This window comes from Chiloscyllium punctatum, chromosome 25 (assembly GCF_047496795.1).
Source record: "Chiloscyllium punctatum isolate Juve2018m chromosome 25, sChiPun1.3, whole genome shotgun sequence".
Taxonomy (NCBI): Eukaryota; Metazoa; Chordata; class Chondrichthyes; order Orectolobiformes; family Hemiscylliidae; genus Chiloscyllium; species Chiloscyllium punctatum.
Genome location: NC_092763.1, coordinates 59,195,002 through 59,216,928, shown reverse-complemented (window position 1 = coordinate 59,216,928; position 21,927 = coordinate 59,195,002). Strand labels below are relative to the sequence as shown.

The 21,927-nt window shown below is 40.4% G+C and overlaps 1 protein-coding gene across 9 annotated transcripts in view; it reads left to right on the top strand.

Annotated features, from left to right (window-relative positions):
- Nucleotides 1-20,442, top strand: part of LOC140495973 (actin-binding protein WASF3-like) — a 111,708-nt gene extending 91,266 nt beyond the window's left edge. For all 9 annotated transcript variants that reach the window (XM_072595338.1, XM_072595334.1, XM_072595340.1 and 6 more), the window contains 4 exons: nt 4,619-4,794; nt 8,144-8,407; nt 10,005-10,387; nt 11,544-20,442. In XM_072595338.1, coding sequence (XP_072451439.1) covers nt 4,619-4,794; nt 8,144-8,407; nt 10,005-10,387; nt 11,544-11,701 — 981 coding nt within the window. In that variant the 3' untranslated portion in view covers nt 11,702-20,442. The remainder of the gene's footprint in view (nt 1-4,618; nt 4,795-8,143; nt 8,408-10,004; nt 10,388-11,543) is intronic.
- The last annotated feature ends 1,485 nt before the right edge of the window (nt 20,443-21,927 follow it).

The following is a 21,927-nucleotide window of genomic DNA, read 5'->3' as shown; positions in this document are numbered from 1 at the left end:
CCCTGCTGCTAAGAACCACTACCAGATGTTAGCCATGGCTGAGTTGCTAGCACTCTCAACTTTGAGATAAAAGCTTGTCGTTTCAGGTTCGATTCTCACTCTATTTGGTACTGAGGGAATGCTGCACAACTGGAAATGCCATCTTTCAAATCAGCATTCATTGGAGGCCCTAAGTTCTAGCTTAGGAGGATGAATGTAAAAAAATTGGATGGTGCTATTTTTAAGAAGGACAAGGGAGTTATCTTTGACATTTGAACAATATTTATTTCTCAATCAAGATCACTTGAAAAGAATGATCTGGTCATATTGATATTGCAGTTTGTAGGAACATTCTGTGTGTGAATTGGCCTTCGTCCTTTCTATGCTACAATAATGGTTGCATTTGAAAAGAACTTCATGGACTGGGAAGGCTTTGGAATGGCCTGAGTCCTTTTCAATAATAACATAACAACACCTCAATAAATCACAAAACAATCACAAACTTATTAAGGTGGGCTCCAAAATCTTTTAGTCCCCATTCTATACCTTCACCAGCTTGCACAAACTGCATGATGTTACTGACTTAGCTCTTTGCAAATGTCATGCTATGTTTAGCAATCACCAGCTGACTCATACGTTTGGAAGGCTCCTTGCATAGAATCTGAAGTCAAAGCATGCACTGTTTTGATGAGCATGACATATCAAGGTACTCTGAAACACCATGTGGCTAGTGTCCCTGTGAACATTGAAGAGTTCTGTTTTATTAGCTTATTCCTTTCTGGCCTTTATGGAGCAGATTCACAGAATCACAGTTATTATGGTGCTGAAAAAGGCCATTCAGTCCATCATGTCTACATTGGTTTGCCTGGAATTAATCCCAGTTCTTCCAACTCCTCCAAGGCTGGTGCCATCCGCATTCTGGTTAGTCACAATACTACAGACTGCTCCATCTTGGGATTCCCCATTATCAGAACAGATCTTTGTGAAAAGAATGATATGGCAATCCATTAATGTTGGGCTTTTTAAAAAAAAGTTCTAAAATTAATCTGCCTGTGGTGTGGCCTGAAGTGATGTGACTAGTGTTTTGGAGGCTGCGTTTGAAATGTATTCTTATCCTAAAATTGTAGAATGCCGACAGCGCAGAAGGATGCCATTTGACCCATTTGTCCATGCACACACTCAGCAAGAGCAACTCATTTGTCTCCACCCCCCCTCGACACACACACTTTGAAATAAATCTTCGGATAATTATTCAATTCTCGTTTGAAGGCCTTTATTATATTTCTAAACAGAAGTTTACAAAGAACACCAGCAAATTAATTTTTAAATGCCTGATTTACAAAATAAATTTTTGTGGGTGACAGGAGCAACCTGTGGGGTGATGTGTACATTTTCATGGATTGTTGAAGTACATTTTTTTTACAGTGACCCATTTTCTCCCAATGTTTCTGCTTTGGTGGGAGGAGCTGGAACATTGTGTCTGTATTGCTGAAGCTAATTTTTTGGACATTGTACTGGCAACCTGAGTAAAGCCAGCTTACAAAGCAGAATCTGTGCTTGAACCTGAGAATTCTTGGTGAGATTTGCCTTTCAAAAATAATATGATTCCCTGAAGGTTTTGTTCCACATGTTTGGTTCCAGGTTCTTGTCTGATTCATTCTGATGTGAAATTGACTTGCCTACCCAGGCAGCAAAGCAACTAGACTTGTTAACAAAGGAGATTGAATGGAGTAGCACAGCTGCAAGTCTTGAGTCTCACATTCAATTACTGGAAGGTCTGTTTAGATTGATGTGGGAAGTGCAATGTGGAGAGAAATGTGAGATTTTCACAAAAGTAGTGATTTGTAGCTGTTGCATTTGCAAGCTACTGTTATGCTCATAGCTGACACTATTAATCAGAAATCAGAAACTGTAAGACTGGTAATCATAACTTACTCAGTGGGAAAGATACTTATCACAAATGATTGGCATTCTAGGCAGTCTTCATATGTATGGGGATAACCAGAAATGTTAGTGCAGCTTATTCTGGAGAAAGCTAGATACCAAAACCATTGATGTAAACATTCTTTTAAAAATTATTTTAAAATTTCTTTAAAAATTCTTTAAGTTCATTGGAACAAATTTGGTTATTAGTACTACTATAGTAAGAGTTTGATGGAACAGTCCATTTTCCGCAATTACATTGGCACCATCCCCCACCTTTTCTTGCGTTACATTAATGACCGAAAAGGCGCTACCTCATGCTCCCGCAAGGAGATTGAACAGTTCATCAACTTCAATAACACCTTTTACCCTAACCTTAAGTTCACCTGGACCATCTTTGATACCTCCCTTCCCTTCCTGGACCTCTCCATCTCCATCTCCAGCAACCGACTCAACATGGACATCTACTTCAAACATACCGACTCCCACAGCTACCTGGACTACACCTCCTCCCACCCACTCCTCCTATAAAAATGCGATCACTTACTGCCAATTCCATCACCTCTGCCATATCTGCTGTCAGGAGGAGCAATTCCACTCCTGGACATCCCAGATGGCCTACTATTTCAAGGACCATAATTTCCCCTCCCACATGATCAACAATGCCCTCAACACAACTCCTCCATTTCCCACACCTCTGTCCTTGAACTCCACCCCTCCAATCACAACAAGGATCGAAACCCACTGTTCTTCACCTTTCACCCCACTAATCTCCAGATACAGCGCATTATTCTCTGCCATCCCTATCTGTGTTCCGCACAGACTATTCCCTCCATGATTCTCTTGTTAGGTTCATTCACCCACTAACCAACCATCCACACCCGCCATCTTCCCTTGCCACTGCAAGAGGTGTAAAACCTGCACCCACACCTGCCCCCTCACCTGCAACCAAGGCCCAAAGGATCTTTTCACATCCAGCAGAGATTTTCCCGCACATCCACCCACCTCATCTACTGTGTCCGTTGCTCTCAATGTGGTCTCCTCTACATTGGGGAGATAGGACGCCAACTTGTGGAGCGTTTCAGGGAACATCTCTGGGACACATGCACCAAACAACCCCAGTACCCTATGGTCGAACACTTCAACTCCACTTCCCACTCCACCAAAGACATGCAAGTCCTGGGCCACTTCCACAGCCATGTCCAAGCCACCCTATGACTGGAGGAAGAATGCCTCATTGTCCGCCTTGGGACCCATCAACCATACGGCAACAACATTTGACTTCACCAATTTCCAAATCTACCCTCCCCCAATCTCATCCCAGATCCAACTGTCCAACTCAGCACCACCCTCCCGACCGAACTATCACAGTCACCCCCCCACCACTGCTCCATGGCTAAACACCGACCAATCCCACCGTCCCATGGCTGAACACCAACCAACCCCACCACCCCGTGGCTGAACACCAACCAACCCCACCGCTCTGTGGCTAAACACCAACCAACCCCACTGCCCCATGGCTGCAAATTTCACCTCCCCCTCACACTCTGCCTAGGACATGCAGGTCCTGGGCCTACTTCAATGCCATTCCCTCACCACCTGACGCTTGGAGGAAGAACGCCTCATGTTCTGCCTCGGGACCCTCCAAACTCATGGCATCAATGTGGACTTCACCAGTTTCCTCATTTCCCCTTCTCCCACCTTACCACAGTTCCAATCTTCCAGCTCAATACTGCCCTCATGACCTGTCCCACCTGTCAATCTTCCTTCCCACCTATCCACACCACCCTCCTCTCTGACCTATCACCTTTACCCCCACCTCCACCAACCTATTGCGCTCTCAGCTACTTCTCCCCAGCCCCCCCCCCCCCCCCCCCCCCCCCCCACTCCCATTTATCTCTCCACCCCCGAGGTTCTCGGCTTCATTCTTGATGAAGGGCTCTGGCCCGAAACGTCTATTTTCCTGCTCTTTGGATGCTGCCTGGCCTGCTGTGCTTTTCCAGCAATACACTCTCAACACTCTTCTCCAGCATCTGCAGACCCCTCTGGCCCCCACCTTCATCTGCCTATTCATCTTCCCAGCAACCTTCTCCCAGCCCCACCCTACCCTCCGACTTATCTTTCAGCCCCAGTCCCTGATAAAAGGCTTATGCCTGAAACGTCAACTCTCCTGTTCCTCGGATGCTGCCTGACCTGCTGTACTTTTCCAGCACCACACTTTTCGACTAGTACTGCTATAGTGTCAACCTTAAAAAGCTGATGTTGGACCTTTGCATCATATGGCATCTTATATTTGCAGTAGAAGTATGGAGGGTGCCATGTTTTCTGTCTGCCACCTGCTAACCAATATCGAACAAGCTATGAAAGTACACCAACAACATGAATGCAGTGCCTAATGTATCATACACCCACAACATGAGTGCAGCACCTAATGTATCATAAAACCCAGGTTCTATTATGAATAAATGGCCATTTTTAAAATTCCAAACAAAATAGAGAATTTCCCTAGGGCCTACAGATCACACCTGAATTCCCACTAAAATTAGTTATACCTTATGCATCCTTGCTTGCTGAGTGTTTACCCGAATAAAGGTTTGCGTTTGCTTCTTTTCACCCTCCTTCCTACTTTATTCTTCATTCAGATCCAATTCATTGCTCAGCAGAGTTGAGGCTAGGTTGTTTAACAATTTCTGAACTTGCGCTCCTTTTCACTTAGGAGCAGAAACTGGTGGAAGACGCCACTCGTGAGGTGAAGAAGGTTCGTAAAGCTCGAACCCGACGACCAGAGTGGGATGTGATGGGACGCGATAAAGAGTTTCGAGCTGATCACAGGTTTTCTCCATCACCCTATCACGTAGCATCTTCTGAAGGTTCAGTCTCACCTGATACCAGGTACAACTCTTCCAACATAATAGCAGGAGCTCTCTGTTGCCTTTTTTCATTTGTTCATGGGGTGTGGAAGTCACTGGCTAGGTCACTGTTTATTGACCGTCTTTAATTCCCTTTGAGTAGGTACTAGTGAGCTTTGTGAACCCTTGGGGTGTAGGTGCACAATGCCTTTATGAAAGAACTTTCAAGAATTGGATCCAGCAACACTAAAGAAACAATGATAATAGTTCCAATCTGGATAGTGTGTGACATGAAGGGGAAATGTCAAGTGGTGGTCTTCCTAAGCATCTGTGTGGCAGAGGTCATGCTTTGGTCAGTTACTGGACCATGGATTAGCTTGGATATCATTCTGCAGCAGATGGTATTCACCCACCCCCCCCCCCGCCAAAAAAAAAGGTTAATTCAAAGTATTACAGTATCTCAGCCTGATAGTTAAGGAAGTGTTTGAAATCAGTTCATTACCCATGCTAGTTTGGTGCCATCAGCAAATTTGATCATATATTATTAGACTTTTGAAGTCAGGCCATTTATATAAATTAGATACATCAGTGGTCCCAGCAGTTGGTTTTGTGTATGCAGCCAGTCTTCAGAATTCTTTCCTCTATAACACCTCAGTGATGTTTCCTACTCTTCTGCCAGGCTTTTCTTCTTTATCCTCCTTTGTCATGATCTCCAGCAACTTCTGAGTATAACTCACAGTCTCTGTTTGAAGTTCAAACATACGTTTGAAGTTGAGATACACCAAGTTGAGATTGTCACAGTCTGTTTGAGCTGTCAGTTCTTTGAAGATGTTGAGGAGTGGGATCTGCCCCACGATATCACCACTAAGCTGATGTAATGTAGAAGTTTGGAAAGTTTTCTAGTATCTGCACTAAGGTGTAGGAATTGGGTGGATATTCTTTTATTTGGAAAAAAAATGTGTCTACATCAGGACTATGGACTACAGCTATGTAGCACAGTTACTGCTGGCAGAACTGGGTATATCAGACAAAATGAATTTTATTCCTTGACTCATTCAAGATAATTAATGTGATATTCTCAAAAGCCTTTTTAGGAGCAATGGAAATCATTTAATATTATCTAATAATTATGTAATATTATTTAATATTTTGCATTTAACAGCTTGAGGAATGCACATAGTGTACCCATCATTGAAAAGAAGAGCAAACTAAGGAAAATGGTGGGCAGAATCTCTGTTGTATGCTCTTCAAAGAAGTTTTGAGGAAGTGAAGTCAAGAGTATAGAGGAATGAATCAGTGTAAATATAATTTAAGAGGGGATCAGGCAAGTCGATATATTTTGATCTTACACATACTCGGTCACAGGAAGTAATAGACATTCAGTAAGGATGAATGTCAGAATAATGAGAATAATGATTGGGATTTGCAAGAATTAAATTAATAACTGAAAACTTAAGAAGGCCTAAGAAGATTACAGGAATTGATTGTAGGGGGCCGCTGCATAGTATTTCCCATTCCTATTCCCATTCCCAGTCTGCTGGTAGGAACACAGGTCAGGAACTCACTCTGCATATTCAGTGAAATCATAAAAGAACAAAATCCACCAGATTATAATTCTGCTACTTCAAGGTATAAATTAGAAAATTGGACTTTGACAAATCATTAAAGAATCATCAGGTATGGGCATTGAAAACTACACATATATCATTGGAGTCCTTTGGTTTATGTTAAGGAATGATCCATGGAGTTCTTCTGCTGCAAAGTGTCTGGAAGTTCTTTGAACTGTTATAGATGGTTTTTTATGAGTTATTGGACTTGAAGGACAGTACTGTTGCATCCTAAAGATAGGGTGGGACAGAATGGAATGGCGATCTGTCCACAAAAAGGCAGCATAGGTAACTGTAGCTGTGTCTCCTGCAGGATGGGGAGATGCAGTAAAGATCTTGAAGAGGGAAATCTCTGTGTTATGTCCTCTGGCAACTTCGAGCTGGAGCAGGCTGGCCAATGCACCCAGCAAGTCAGTATTCATTCCCATCAGCATTCTCTTGTGTGCCAGTCCCCATTGAAGCCCTCATCTGAGTTCTTTGTAGGAATACTGATCTGCCACTTCACCCTCCAGTAAGCTGGCAATGGAATCACATTTTACCACTTGCATGGCTGCAGGCCACTTGTGCCCAGATAAGTCTCAATGTGGTAATCCTAACTTAAGCCTGGAGTTCAGGTTTTGTGCAATATCGTTATCTGAGCTGGTGGCTGAGAGTATCACATCAAGTGATCGTGCCTTGCTGTTACACTCGCCTCCTCCTCCTCTTGAAGCCGCTGTTCCTGGGCAAGCAGGCATTTCCAACTGTTTGAAAAGCAGATATTTAGAACTGAGTTGGGAAGAAGGAGATCAATGGTCACACCATGAATATCTTGCACATAATGTTTGATAGCAGGCTGAGAGTGAACCTGGATTTGAGAAGGGGAAAAAGGCATGGACCTGCCATTGTTGTTCGTGATCTAAGTGATGAGCAGCATTTTGGGCCATGCCACAACTGGCTCAGTGTTCTTTACAGGAACTAGAAATACCCTGCTAGTTCTACTGTGCACCATTCTATTCTTTGCCTTGTTCTGTGTAAGAGACAAAACCACATATCAGTGATGGTGTTTTGCTGGTATGGATGATCTGAATAGAGAACATGCATAGGCAGTGATTAATGCTTGTGACACTAGCAGCATTTGATAAATAGTGTGAGGATGAGGTAGTTGGGTACGTGGATAATGTGTTGGTGGTATGACGGGCAGGAGAAGACATATAAGGATGCATTCATGACCTTCACACCCACATGAGGTAGCACTGTTATGAGGTTCTCAGGGTAAGGCTTTGGGAGTTGATATCACTGAGTGATTTGTTACTACTCCCTTCTGAAGATGCTGTATCAGTGTCCCTCAGACTTTTGCAGAGCCATGGATGCTGCTCCTCCCCACCTGAATCCCCGAAGCCTGCAGCACTGCATCCATCAAAGAATAAAAACATCAGTCTGGGATCCTCCTGTCTGTTCTGGAATTCACCTGCAATTAATTGCACTACAGCAATATTTATGTCCAACTTCCCTTTATGATGTAGCCTGTCTTTAAGAGAAGCAAAATACTATACTGTGATTGACAAGCAACACTGCTAATCCTCCAAGCTGCCTGTGGCCTCTTTGCAGCGAATCAGAGATCAGTGCGTGAGCTGCTGGGTCTTTGCTATAACAATGCGGATAAAAGTGACTGTGACAAAATCACATGGATTTCATCGCGACCAACAAGGATCAAGTCCTGCACCTATAAAACTCAGCAGTTCAGTTGTTTTATTCCCCCACAATTCTCAAGAACATAGCATTTTCTTGTATTTATATTCTCTACAGGTCTTATGTATCTGATGTTGGAGAGCTTTCGTATCCTGCTAGCCCCAATCATCCAGTTCAACAGTCAGCCACCTCCGTTTCCTATGTAGTACCTGATAACAAAGAGGTCTTGTCAGCTGTAACCCAGGCACAGGATCGTGCATACAGACTACCTGCCACAAATGTTCGGCAAGGCTCACTCACCAGACCACAGCAGCCCCATCTAACACAGCCTACTGAAGCTACACTGAATGGACCAAGACCCCAGCTAGTTAAAGACTACAGGTAAACAAGATTGTGCTGAATATTTAATATTGGATTGTAGGGATTAATACAAGGGAAATGTGATTCACTAAGCACTAGAAAGGGAAGATTATACTTTGGACTGTTGCGTTTGCTTGATGTTTATCAATGAGAATTTCACATTGAATGAGGATGATAGTTTATAGTATTTACCAAGCCAGGAGGAGATCCCGAGAAGAATTAAACTATATTTTCCCAACTACAAGGTTCTGCCCCAGTCTAGTTAAACATGGACCATTCCATGGGAAATATATTTGGATCAATTAAAGATGGCCTATACTTGTAAAAATGTCTGCCAGTGCCTTTTGTGTTGTGCTAAGACTTAGGGCATCAAGTTGTAAATCTCAAACTGAACAATCTCTTTATTCTGCAATATTCAAAGCAGGAAGCACAGACTTGTTCAATTATAAGCCAGAATAGTGTTTCCCCTTGACTCTACATTTAAAAAAGTGGTCTACTCCACCCTCAGTCCTCACCTTCCTATAAATACATTGATACATATTTTCTCTTGATGGACACTGATGCCCACCCAATAGACTTTGATTGCCCATTGGATTTTCCATACCAACTGCCACCACATTCACTATCTGATCACTAGTAGTACCACCCTTATTACGCTGATCACAGCTACTTGGTCACCTGAGTTGTTTGCTCTTCCCCCTGAGATTCTAGTACCTTAAATAATCATGGTTCACTACTGAGCTGCCTATTACTCTGTGCGTTGCTAGCTCCATGAAAATGAGACCAAAGACCAAAATCATGGTGCCTTGGAGCTTACTATTTAAACACAGGTTTTGATCTCTGCGCTTTGTCAATCTCAAAAATGGGTGTGCCTGAATTTCTACACCCAGATTTCTTCAGCTCATATTCGCACATATGTAGATTAATCCCATTAGTTGCTTTCGTATTACATTCCTCAATTCTTTCTCTTATCAGAATTGTCCCCGAACTGATTTATGCCATTCTACTGGTCACAGGCCTCCAGTCTGAAAAACAACCCTCCACCACCACCTTCTGTCTTCTATCTTTGAGTCAGTTCTGTATCCAAATGACTAGTTCTCCCTGTATTCTATGAGATCTAACCTTGCTGATCAGTCTCCCATGGGGAACCTTGTTGAATGCCTCACTAAAGTCCATATAGATCACACCTACTGCTCTGCCCTCATCAGTCTTCTTTATTACTTCTTTAAAACACTCAGTCAAGTTTGTGAGACATGATTTCCCAGGCATAAAGCATTTTGACTATCCCTAATCAGACCTTGCCTTTCCAAATACATGTACGTCCTGTCCCTCAGGATTCTCAAGTTGCCAACAACTTGCCCACCAGCGATGTCAGGCTCACTGGTCTATAGTTCCCTGGCTTGTCCTTACCACCCTTAAACAGTGGCACCTCATTTGCCAACCTCCAGTCTTCCAGCACCACACCTGCGACTATCAATGATACAAATATCTCAGCAAGAGGCCCAGCAATCACTTCCCAGCTTTCACTTCATTGTAATTTTCTCAGTTTATTCCATTTTCTCTGATATTTTGCTGTCAAGTAAGTGTTGACTAATACTTTTACTGTTTGGTTTTACAGTGCACAGCCAGTGCAGTTGGCAGAGTACTATACACCACCTGCTCCTGCTCCTCCTCCACCACCCCCTCCCCTCATCCCTTCAGCACAAACAGCATTTGACAGTCCAATTTCTGCACCTCCACCTCTTGCAGTCAGTTCAGTGGCAGCAGTGGGCCGCACGTATACCCCTTCCCCTCCCCCGCCTGCACCTCCATTGTCTTATACACCACCCCCTCCTGGTCCCCCTGCTGCCCCCCCTCCTCCTCCACCTGGTCCACCCCTTCTAGCCCCATCTCCGCTGCACTCTGCTTCACCACCCACTGCAATTGAAATAAAGAAAGCCCAAGCAACTCTGATGCCAATTAGTGATGCTCGAAGTGACTTGCTGGCTGCTATTCGAAGAGGTGAGTGGTATTTCATTTCAGATATATTAAGTTATGGTGGGCTAAGTTGATTATTGGTTAAAAAATATTTCTCTCACAGGCCATGGCTACTGTATAAGCCATACATCGTTTGGTATTTTAACACAGCTGGATAGTTCTTTTTTTAAAAAGCACCGCTCAATGTAACTATTAACTTTGACATTCTTGGCTTTGCTTTATTTCTGTTTCAATTTTAATGTTTTAGCTTAGGTTGTGAATTTGGGCTAAATTACTAAAGAAGGCACCGCGGCATTATTCAATCTGACAGTTCAGTCCTTCTATGTCAGCACAGATGTATGTCCTTCTTAACCTTGAGGACCTGTGAGAAATTGATTTTATTTGAACTGTTGGACAGTTCTCCTGGCCAATTTGACCAGTTGGGTTTGAGAGCAGTTTGTCCCCATCAGAAGCATATTTCTGGTTGGAGTTAAAGATGAACACCTTCAAACCAGTCTGCAACAGGAGAAAAAGATGCCTGGTTCATTTCATATAGAATAGATACTTATTGATCAAACCTTTGGTTTGCTTATATTGAATTTGACTCAGGCTGTCATCTGATTTGGAAGACCATGAATTCAGATATGTGGTTGTGTAATCTTGCTTTATTAACAGATTATAACAGTTTGTCAATTTTTAGGAACAGACTCAACAGGTTTGTTTCATTTTGTTTCATTTGACTGCTTTCTTACTATATCAGTCAAGCTGTTTGTGTTGAAGGGCTTAGAAAAAGGCTACATTACATTTGAGCTCATTTATATTATCTATAAAAAGACCTTGCTAAGCATTTTATTTTGCAATTCTCTTGCAAATGTTATGCCAACAGTTTCCCCAATCTATTTTTTTTTCCTAATTTATTTTTATATTTAACTTCTTCTTTACTAATTGAACCCTTCACCTTAGTGAATAATCTGCCTGAATGAAAATCTCAAGGGGCACTCCTAACAAAACAAACCTATCTTCTTTAACGTTTCCTCATAATTCAAATTCAGTATCATTTTCACTCCTTTTTTTATAATTATCAATCGTTATTAAGTTTATACTTTAAAAAAAAAATTAATGTACTTTTTGTGCATTTAAATTTGCTGAATTTAAAATTGTGGACTGAAGCCTTGTAATCAGAATGAATTACGTGTTGCAGGAATTCAGCTTCGAAAAGTACAAGAACAACGAGAGCAAGAAGCAAAAAAGGAGCCCGTTGGGAATGATGTAGCAACCATTCTGTCCCGTCGGATTGCAGTGGAATACAGCGAATCTGATGATGACTCAGAACTGGACGAGAATGAGTGGTCTGATTAATAAGTTGATTCAGTAATGTTCTATGGAATGACCCTGCCAACAAGTTTTATTTTGTTTGTTTCTGATGAAGTGGAATGGTTGGTAATTGCAGTTACATTTACATGTCTTCAGTTAATGCATCAGGTTAATGACACTCAAGCAAAGTGCACATAAAAATACGTAAAATAAATCATTGTTGTTCATCAGCTTGCCTCTGGTGTAAGATGGTACATGTTTTTTTATGGGCATGGCTTTGGTTCTTTTCCATGATTTAGACTAAGCTGTTGTGAACTGATCATAAAATTGTGTATTTCTAATGATGTACACATTCAATAATATTTGATATATTTGAAACAAATGTCTACATGTTGCTGAAAAGGGAAATTTATATTGCTGAAGCTTTTCCTCATGCCTCTCTGTTCAGCAATATACAAGTTCTGTACTACCAAGTGAAATGTCTAAATCTAATAACTGGCTGATGTAGTGTTCAGGAATTTTGGTTGACCTAAAATCTATGGAACATCAAAAAAGTGAATTTGATCCTGCATTTCAGCCTTCACTTGTCAATATTCTGTCTTTTCCTCAAAAAGTAAATTTATAACATAAATGTGAAAGGGATTTTTTTGTACTTCATTATAAAGAATACTTGGTAAATGTTAGAGATTCTAATCTATATATCAGTATTCCTTGATCCTAATGGTATTATTTGATGTTCTACATTCTGAGAATGCTATTATTTGTGTTATAGATCAACAACATTACAGACAGACAATCTAGTGATAATTTTGTTTCACACTTTGCTGTGTGAATATGCGTACCTGATGCTGTTTAACTAATTTTAAGTAGTCCAGTCAGTGAGGTCAGATAATCAATACAAATTACTCGAGTTTTGCTCTAATTTGCTGCCTTGCAGTGGCAGGAAGATATTTACATGTGTTGCTGCAAAATACCAGTTCTAGTAAATGTTTGAGGGGAACCAAAATGCATGCATTATAGGACCAAGATCCCAGATAATGATTTAAGAGTCAACCACTAAATTTGACACATTAATAATATTAGTATAAGAGAGTCCGATGGTCCGGCCTATCAAAATAGTAGCTCTTTCATAGCTCAATGTTTGGGATTGTTAAACAACAACCACTTTTTAAAATCTTTATACTGTGCACACTATGCTACTTAGTTGGATTCACATGGCATGTTTTAAAATAATGTTCTGGATATACCCTTTTGGTATTGCTTAATATTGTGTGTACCTCTATTAGGTTGCATACTTTTTCATTTCTTTTCAGGGCCAAACAGCCCAAGTTTTGTCATGCATTTATTTTGATATTTGTTTCAATCTAATGAGTTTACACTTTATATTTTGCTTATCTTTTGATGCCCAAAGCAGGTTGCAGGTCCGTAGCTGGGATCTGACCAGAATATTGTTTACTTTTAGTGACACCATTTGTTTATATTCTTGCTGGTCTATCAGTATTCTGTTTGCTTTATTGATGGCCAATCCTCATTGACTGAGCATCTGAAATACCATGGTAAGGAAATGGAGGAAGCAAATTGCTGGCAACGTGCTGATAATGATGATAATGCTTCTTTTTGTAAATAACTGGGATTGATTCCAGGAATGAGAAAATGGATAAGGAAGACTGTATTGCATTTTAATAAAATGGGAATCATACGACAACTGAGGAAGGAAGTTGTTAAATAAGATTAAAGGAGGGCAGGGCTAGATTCCATTTTAAACCAATTCGAACTCATTTCAGTAAAAGGCAAACTGGAAATTAATAATCCAAAGAATAATACCAATTGCACCTTTTCAGAAATAGCCAGTTCAATAGGAAAACCAAAAAGGCAGAATTTCTCATTAAGGGATATGCACATGAATGCTAAAAACATGCATAATACGATGATGAACCAGAAAAGATTGTAGCAATGGAGAACATCAGTATAACAAAGGCATAATTTATTCCAGAAGATGTAAACTGACATATATATTAAAAAAAAGTGTAGAACATTAGAGAAAATGGAATAGCTAGAAAGGAAAGGTGTATTCTATGAAATGCTAAGTTCTGGAAAGGCAGGGGAAATAGATTTTGTGGAAGGCGAAGCTATTCTAGCTGGAGATTGATAAAACAGTTTTGGAGCAGGTTGAGGGAGAGTGGTGATGATTTACTATAGATCACCATCTCAATAAGCAGGGTTGATCATAGTGAACAAATAGACTCGGCCAAAACCTGCTGTTTTCTTCATGGGCAACTTTCAACCACAAGTTGAGTTGTGATAGTCCAAATTACTTAGAACCAGAATTTGTAAGTGTAGCAATCTGGACTTTCAGGTTAGTGGCAACAACAGCAGTGTTCAGCATTTTCTTTGAAGAAAGCTGTTCAGACAGATCTAACATTCTGTATGATACAGACTTCCCCTTTCATGTCAACAATTTAAAACAGGTGCTAACTTAAGGGGATATCCAAGCCTGAGGCAGTGATTCTGCCAACAAATTAAGTAGCAGCAATTTCACTTTTGAATATTGTTTTTTCTTCATTCATTCATGGGATGAGGGCATCACTGGCTAGGCATCATTTATTGCCTATCCCTAATTGCCCAGAAAGTGGTAAGAGTCAACCATATTGCTGTGGTCTGGAGTCACATGTAGGCCAGATCAGGTAAGGAGGTAGTTTCCTTCCCTAAAGGGCATTAGTGAACCAGATGAGTTTTTCCAATCATTGGCACATGGTTGTCAGTTGATTCTTAATTCCTAATATTTATTGAATTCAAATTCCACTATTTGCCATGGTGGGATTTGAACCTGGGTCCCCATAGCATCTGGGTCTTTGGATTAATAGACCAGCAATAATACCACTAGGCCATCACCTCCCCCATTATATTGATACAGACAGCAAACCAAGAAGTTAAAAGCACTGAATCTCTTTAAACTAAAAATTTCAGATGGTGAAATGATTGAGTATGATTGGAATAATATGGAAGCCAAAATAAAGATAAACTTTCAAAAGTATATTATTTTAAAAATTTATGGACTTTGTGGATCATAATGGAGAGGTTTTCTATTCCATCAATGTTTCCATGTCAGTGAGGTTGTTTATTGGTGGTAATGAGCTAATATTCCATTTAAAAAAAAACACTTTTAATAACATGCACCTTTCCCAGGAACGTTTAACAGTTAAAGATTAACAGTCTAATAGTGAAAGTTTCTGTCAATGCAAAAAAATCCCATTGCTTGCAGTTTGAATGCTCCAACATTATATCCTCTGGAAAGAAGATTAGATTAGATTCCCTACAGTGTGGGAACAGGCCCTTCGGCCCAACAAGTCCACACCAATCCTCTGAAGAGTAACCCATCCAGACTCATTTCCCTCTGGCTAATGCACCTAACACTATGGACAATTTAGCATGGCCAATTCACCTGACCTGCACATCTTTGGACTGTGGGAGGAAACCGGAGCACCTGGAGGAAACCCACACAGACATGGGGAGAATGTGCAAACTCCATACAGACAGTCACCTAAAGCTGAAATCGAACCTGGGTTTCTGGCGTTGTGAGGCAACAGTGCTAACTGCTGAGTCACCATGTTGGATCATTGACAGTAGTTGCTAAATTTCCGTGATATTCTGTGTGAGTGTGGCTGCCTGATGCTTGGAATCTAGTTGTTCACAATATATATCAATGTGTGGAGCACTATGTGCAGCTCAATCTCCTTACCTGAGGAAGGATATTATTGCCAGAGTGATTATGCGAAGCTTCACCAGACTTGTTCCCAGGATGGAGAAAGTGAGGACTGCAGATGCTGGAGATCAGAGTCAAAAAGTGTGGTGCAGGAAAAGCACAGCAGGTCAGGCAGCATTCGAGGACCAGGAGAGTTGATGTTCCGAGTATTAGTTGTTCCACCATCTAAACCTATCATCCATTTCCTAAGGATCTGTGTCCCTCTGGTCCCCACCTCCTCATGCGTGTGTCCAGATGCACCTTAAATGAATCTACCGTGCCTGCCTCTGCTGGCAACACGTTCCAGGTACCTACCACCCTCTGTGTAAAGTACTTTCCACATGTATCCCCCTTAGACTTTTCACCTCTCACCTTGAACACGTGACCTCTCATTATGGAATCCCTCACCCTGGGAAAAAGCTTATCTCTATCCACCTTGTCCATACCCTTCATGAGGAGAAAGTGAGGACTGCAGATGCTGGAGATCAGAGCTGAAAATGTGTTGCTGGAAAAGTGCAGCAGGTCAGGCAGCATCCAAGGAACAGGAGAATCAACGTTTTGGGCATCAGCCCTTCTTCAAGCAACACATTTTCAGCTCATACCCTTCATGAATTTGTAGACCCCAATCAGGTCCCTCCTCAATCTCCTTTTTTCTAATGAAAACAATCCTAACCTACTCAACCTCTCTTCATAGCTAGCACCTTCCATACCAGGCAACATCCTCGTAAACCTTCTCTGCACCCTCTCCAAAGTGTCCACATCCTTTTGGTAATGTGGCGACCAGGACTGTACACAATATTCTAAATGCAGCCGAACCAAAGTCTTATACAATTTTAACATGACCTGCCAGCTCTTATACTCAATACCCCTTCCGATGAAGGCAAGCATACCATATGCCTTCTTAACCACTCTATCCACCTGTGCAGCCACCTTCAGGGTACAATGGACCTGAACTCCCAGATCTCTCTGCTCATCAACTTTTCCCAAGGCTCTTCTGTTTACAGTACAGTTTCCTCCAGAATTAGACTTCCCAAAATGCATCACCTCACATTTGCCTGAATTGATCTCCATCTGCCACTTCTCCGCCCAACTCTCCAGTCTATCTATATTCTCCTGTATTCTTTGACAGTCCCCTATGCTTTCTGCTACTCCACCAATCTTCGTGTCATCTGTAAATTGATCATGTCACCAATGCCCTCTTCCAGATCATTTATGTATATCACAAACAACAGTGGCCCCATTACTGATCCCTGTGGAACACCACTGGTCACTTTTCTCTATTTCGAAAAACTCCCTTCAACTACTACTCTCTGCCTCCTGTTGCTCAACCAGTTCTTTATCCACCTAGCTAGAACACCCTGCACACCATGTGACTTCAACTTCATTTTCTCCATTAGTTAACCTGGGATAGATCCCATACGACCCTGGGGATTTGTCCACCTTAATATCCTTTAGTTTACACAACATATCCTCTCTCCTTATGTCAACGTGATCCAGAGTAAACAAACTTCTATCTCTGATTTCAACATTCATCATGTGCCTCTCTTTAGTGAACACTGATGCAAAGTAATCATTGAGAATCTCACCAATTTTGTCAGGTTCAACACATAACCAAGTAGGCAATGGGTCACAACCTGCTTCCTTATCCATGGTAATGAAGTGAACTGGCATTGGGAATGAAGGAGACACTCCCAACGCGGTCCCTTTTGGGACCATAGAAGACCTGCCCCAGGACTCAGGTGTGAAAAGAACTTGAACGGACTGATTCAGGAAAATTTCTCTACACACACCTCAATTTAACGCAATTAGAATGTCTCTGAACTTTTACTGTAAGGTAAACAAATACCTAAGACAAGCCAAACTTTCAGACCATTTTAAATAGGGTGACAAGTCATTCCAAACTAAAAGAAGAAGAGAAATGGATCACCAAATTTACAGTGTGGAAGGGATTTGGGGTTGTTCTGCTTGGGAAATTACAGAAACTTCTGAAGCATGTCAAAAAATGACCAGAGGACAAAAGAGTGTGTGAAAGTTGTTCATAGTTGCTGGCACTAGACACAGCAATCAAATCTCTTTTTCATTTTGATTCTTTCGTGGGATGTGAGCACTATGGTAAAGTTTTTTTTATCATTCCCAACAGCTGTCAAGAAGATGGTGCTGAGCACTGTTTTGAACAGCTGCAATCCTTATAGTGTTGGTAATCCACTGTTTAGGAGGGGAGTTCTAAGTTTTTAATTCAGTGATAGTGAAGGCATGGCAGATTTAGTTCTAAGTCAGGATGGAGTGTGACCGGGAGGGATTTTGCAGGTGGTGTCGTTCCATTCATTGACTGCTCTTTTCCGTCCAGATTGTCAAGGTTGCAGGTTTACAAGATACTGCTGAAGGAGCCTTGGTGAGTTGATATAGCTCATCTTCAAGATGGTAGATGCTGGTGCTGTGTTTTTGTGGTGGAAAAGGTTAGTGTATTAAGGAAAGATGCAGTGCCAATGAAGTGAGCTTCGTCCAGGATACTGTCAAGCTTCTTGAGTGATTTTTAAACTGGATTCTCCTAGCAAGTTGACAGTATTCCACAATGCTACTGATTTGTGCCTTGACGATTGTAGACAGGCTTTGGGAAATATGAAATGTGTTAGTTGCCACAGAATTCCCAGGTCAAATCTGTTCCTGTAGCTGGTCCAATTTCTGGTGAATGGTAACTGTCTTGGATGTTAATAGTAGGAGGTTCAGTGCTGGTAATGCCATTGAATATGAAAGGAAATTGTTGGATTCTACCTTTGGTCATGCTTCCTGGAGGAAGAGTTGAATCTTAATGAATGACAATGAAGATTAAAATGAAGATTTAATATACTCAAAGTATTTTCTTCCGATATTCCATTTGGAAGATTAAGATTTCAAGATGAACAAAGTGAGGCAGTAGATATGCTTAAATAAAGAATAACCAATAGTTTTCCAAAATTGAAAAGGAAATGTTTTCTGACAAGACCAGTTAGAATTCAGACCATTTTAAGTTATAAATTGAGATATGGAAGAGTGACACCTAGTGTCTGTATTCAGAATGCAGTTGGACAAAGTCAAGAGAAGGTTTCCATCAGTATGGGGACAACATAACTGCACCCTCTGAATGGTAAAAGTGACTGTATTTAATATACTACTAGGTGTATGCACAGGTATTTTCAGAGTGGTGCACAATGCATTTTGTTCTAAAATATGTATATTTCTCTCTTATTTATAGCTTACCACTTCACTCTCTGAAAATGAATCCAATTAAATACCACTTACACCTCAGAGTTTCATCATTATTAACAGTTAGAACTCCTAATCAAAATCAGCAACAATTCACACTTTCAAAGCCACTATCATCTGAACTTTTAGCCATAATAAAATTTTCTGGTTCACTTATCCACCATTACTGTTCTTTTCTGGGTGTCACTGCTCACTTGGCATTATTGCCTGCTTATTCATCAGTTTTGTTGAAAGTGGCAAACCTGCTGCAGATTTGTTTGTTAATTTCAAAGCTATGTCTTGCAAGCTGCTGGTTTGGTTTCCTTGAAATTTCTCATGTGGGCAAAGATGTTTCTGCATGCTGAATGCACTGTCAGTAAATAGCTACTTTACCTAGACGTGATACCACCATCATGTTGAAAGTCAAAGAAACTTGCTTGGGTAACATAGGAGCTGTATTTTGGCCTCTTCTCATTTAAGAGAAGCAAACACCTTGGATCCATAGCATCTGTTGAAACACTGAAGCTGAGTTAGCAATAAAAGTGTCCTTCAATAGTGGAGAAGTCCAATTCATGTAATATTTATCTAAAAGTGAGATAAATTTAATCTGTGCAATCTCACAGTCCATCAGCCTTTTATTAATAATTGACATAACAGTGGAATAATTTTCTATTGCTTTTAAATCTTTTCCGGCCCTAAATATTACATTCCCCTTGTTGACTAGTCAAAATTTCTTATCTTTTTTAAAGATGGGAACAGTTTCAGCTGTGTTCCTGGAGAACAAACAGAGAAATCTTTCTGTTCTTTATTTTTAGCAACATCATAATCCTATGCTTCCATAAAAGTGCACCCTTATCTTTTGAGCTCAAAATCTTCAGAACTCATTTTGGTTTACATCCTCGTACCATCTTACAAAAAAAAAATGCATCTTTCAAAGTAATTGTATTTACATGCAGATTTACATTAAAAATCTTTCTATATTATCCCTTAAAAGAAAATATAGCTACAGCTGTTTGGATATATCCAAAATAATTATCAGCATTCCTGCATCTGAAGGAATGCAGACTACATTTTAAAAATAACCAGCTGTCGTACAAATAACTGAACCATCAGTTGTTGTTTGAAAATAGCTTGATTTTTATTTCTTTGCTTTGGGGACAGTTGATTAAATTTGAAGCATTTGAATTAAGGTTAGCCTAGGGGAAGGTTTTGTCTGAAGCTGTCTTTTAAATTGCTTAACATATTATAGCTGATTTAAAGGACCAGGCCAAAATTATGTCAACAAGACACTTAAAATTTAATCATATTGATTTCAGAAGTAGGATCACCTGTGTGATAATATTGTAAATAGCTGCCAATTCTGCTTCAGAGGGAAAGATATTGTCTAACCAATTTTTAATACAATTAATTCATGCTGGAAGATGCTAACAATGAAAAAGGCACCCTGTAGTGGGTTTTGTCATTTAATTTCTGATTTGAGTTAGTTTACTTAAATAACAGCAGTCCTGTGGAAACATAACACAAGCTTCATACTTCATATGTGAGTCTACATAATGAGCATTTATGACATTCTTTGGTGACACAAAATGTTAATAGCCAAGCCCAATTTCTGTAACGCTCTTACTTGCACTTTCCAGTAGAAATGGTAAGCACTGCTGCCTCACAGCATTAGAGTCCCAGGTTTGATTCCAGCCTTGGACAACTGCCTGTATGGAGTTTGCACATTCTCCCCATGTCTGCGTGGGTTTCCTCCCACAATCCAAAGATGTGCAGGTCAGGTGAATTGGCCATGCTAAATTGCCTATAGTGTTAGGTGCATTAGTCAGAGGGGAATGGGTCTGGGTGGGTTGCTCTTTGGAGGATCGGTGTGGACTGGTTGGGCCGAAGGGCCTGTTTCCACACTGTAGGGAATCAAATCTAATCTACTCTAAATTACTGGGAACAGGAACACTTCAAAATTGATCTCTACTGATAGTCTAGGGGGCTGAAGCCAGTAATTCTACACAACTTAAAATTTCTTCAAATTACTTTTTGGCACATCCAAATGATTTTTTTTAAAATTAAAAATATGCTAGGAGTTCACTTCTGTCTCAAGTTTTTGACTTCAGTCAAAAATAGAAACATGTAGATAGGAATGCAAGGCTAGTAGAAAGCTATGTTTTCAGTGAATGGATTTTTAATTATTGATTTAAATTTTTATCATAAACACTTATTTCACAAATTTCAATACTGTAATTCAATTTTGAATAATGAGATGCACATCTTTTAAAAATAGAAAATGATGGCCTTGGAGGAACAAGTATTTGTGTCAAAATTGGTTTCCATGATGGGAATAACTTTATGTTCAACTCTTAACAACCCCAATAGATCCAGAATCAGTACAGGTAATTGAAGAATATAGGGTTGGACTCAGTTGATTAATGTGTCATTTTTAAGGATGAAATTTATGATCCAAACATTTCTAGGTTAGGATGATTTACTAGTTTGCTAAAACCTTAACTTCTGGCCCTGATTTAAGTATTGTATCTCTTGATTTAGAAAATGTTTTATTCTTAATTTTACCTTAAACTGTGTTAGCTTGGCTTAGCTAATGGAATTCATCCCGAACTTGAAAGATATGGAGATAGATTTAACAGGCCACCACAGGTAAAATAGGATACCCTGCCATTAGTGACATACCCATCCCTAACTCAGAGACCCTTACTGTGATTTTCCACTTGTTGAATGAGGGTGCCAATGGACTGTCAACTTGTGCCTGCTTGAGGCCCTTAGGTGGAATTAAGACCAATTTAAGGGTCTCATCGTACCATTGGTTAAATTGAATGGGCAACAGGAGATGATAGTTGGTTGAAACAGTGAGGCAGAGAGGAGGTGGCCTTTCTCCTACATTTATGCTGGGGTGCAGGGAGCCTGTCCCTGATATATAACCAAGGCATAGGTTTAAGCCTTAAATTGTGATTTGAAATAGTAGATTTAGGTTAGTAGCTAGTTCCCCTGATGCTGTAAAAGAGGATCTTCTGTGGTTAGTACAAATGTAAGTTGTAGGAACGCAATTGTGAGCTGTATTCTGTGCCTTAGTGTACTAGACCTGGGAATATTTGATGCAAATATAGATTTATTTGGTTAATAAGCACAAAAACATGCATGATGGAAGTTGAGAAAACATCCTTTAACTACATAATACAACACAATAAACTTATTTCCTACCCATAAGAAGAAGAAAATGTAGTAAACAAAATAAGGGTCATTGTTAATCAGGGTTTGAGTCAAATTTTAGATAAAGTGTTAGCTAAGATATGACATCAAT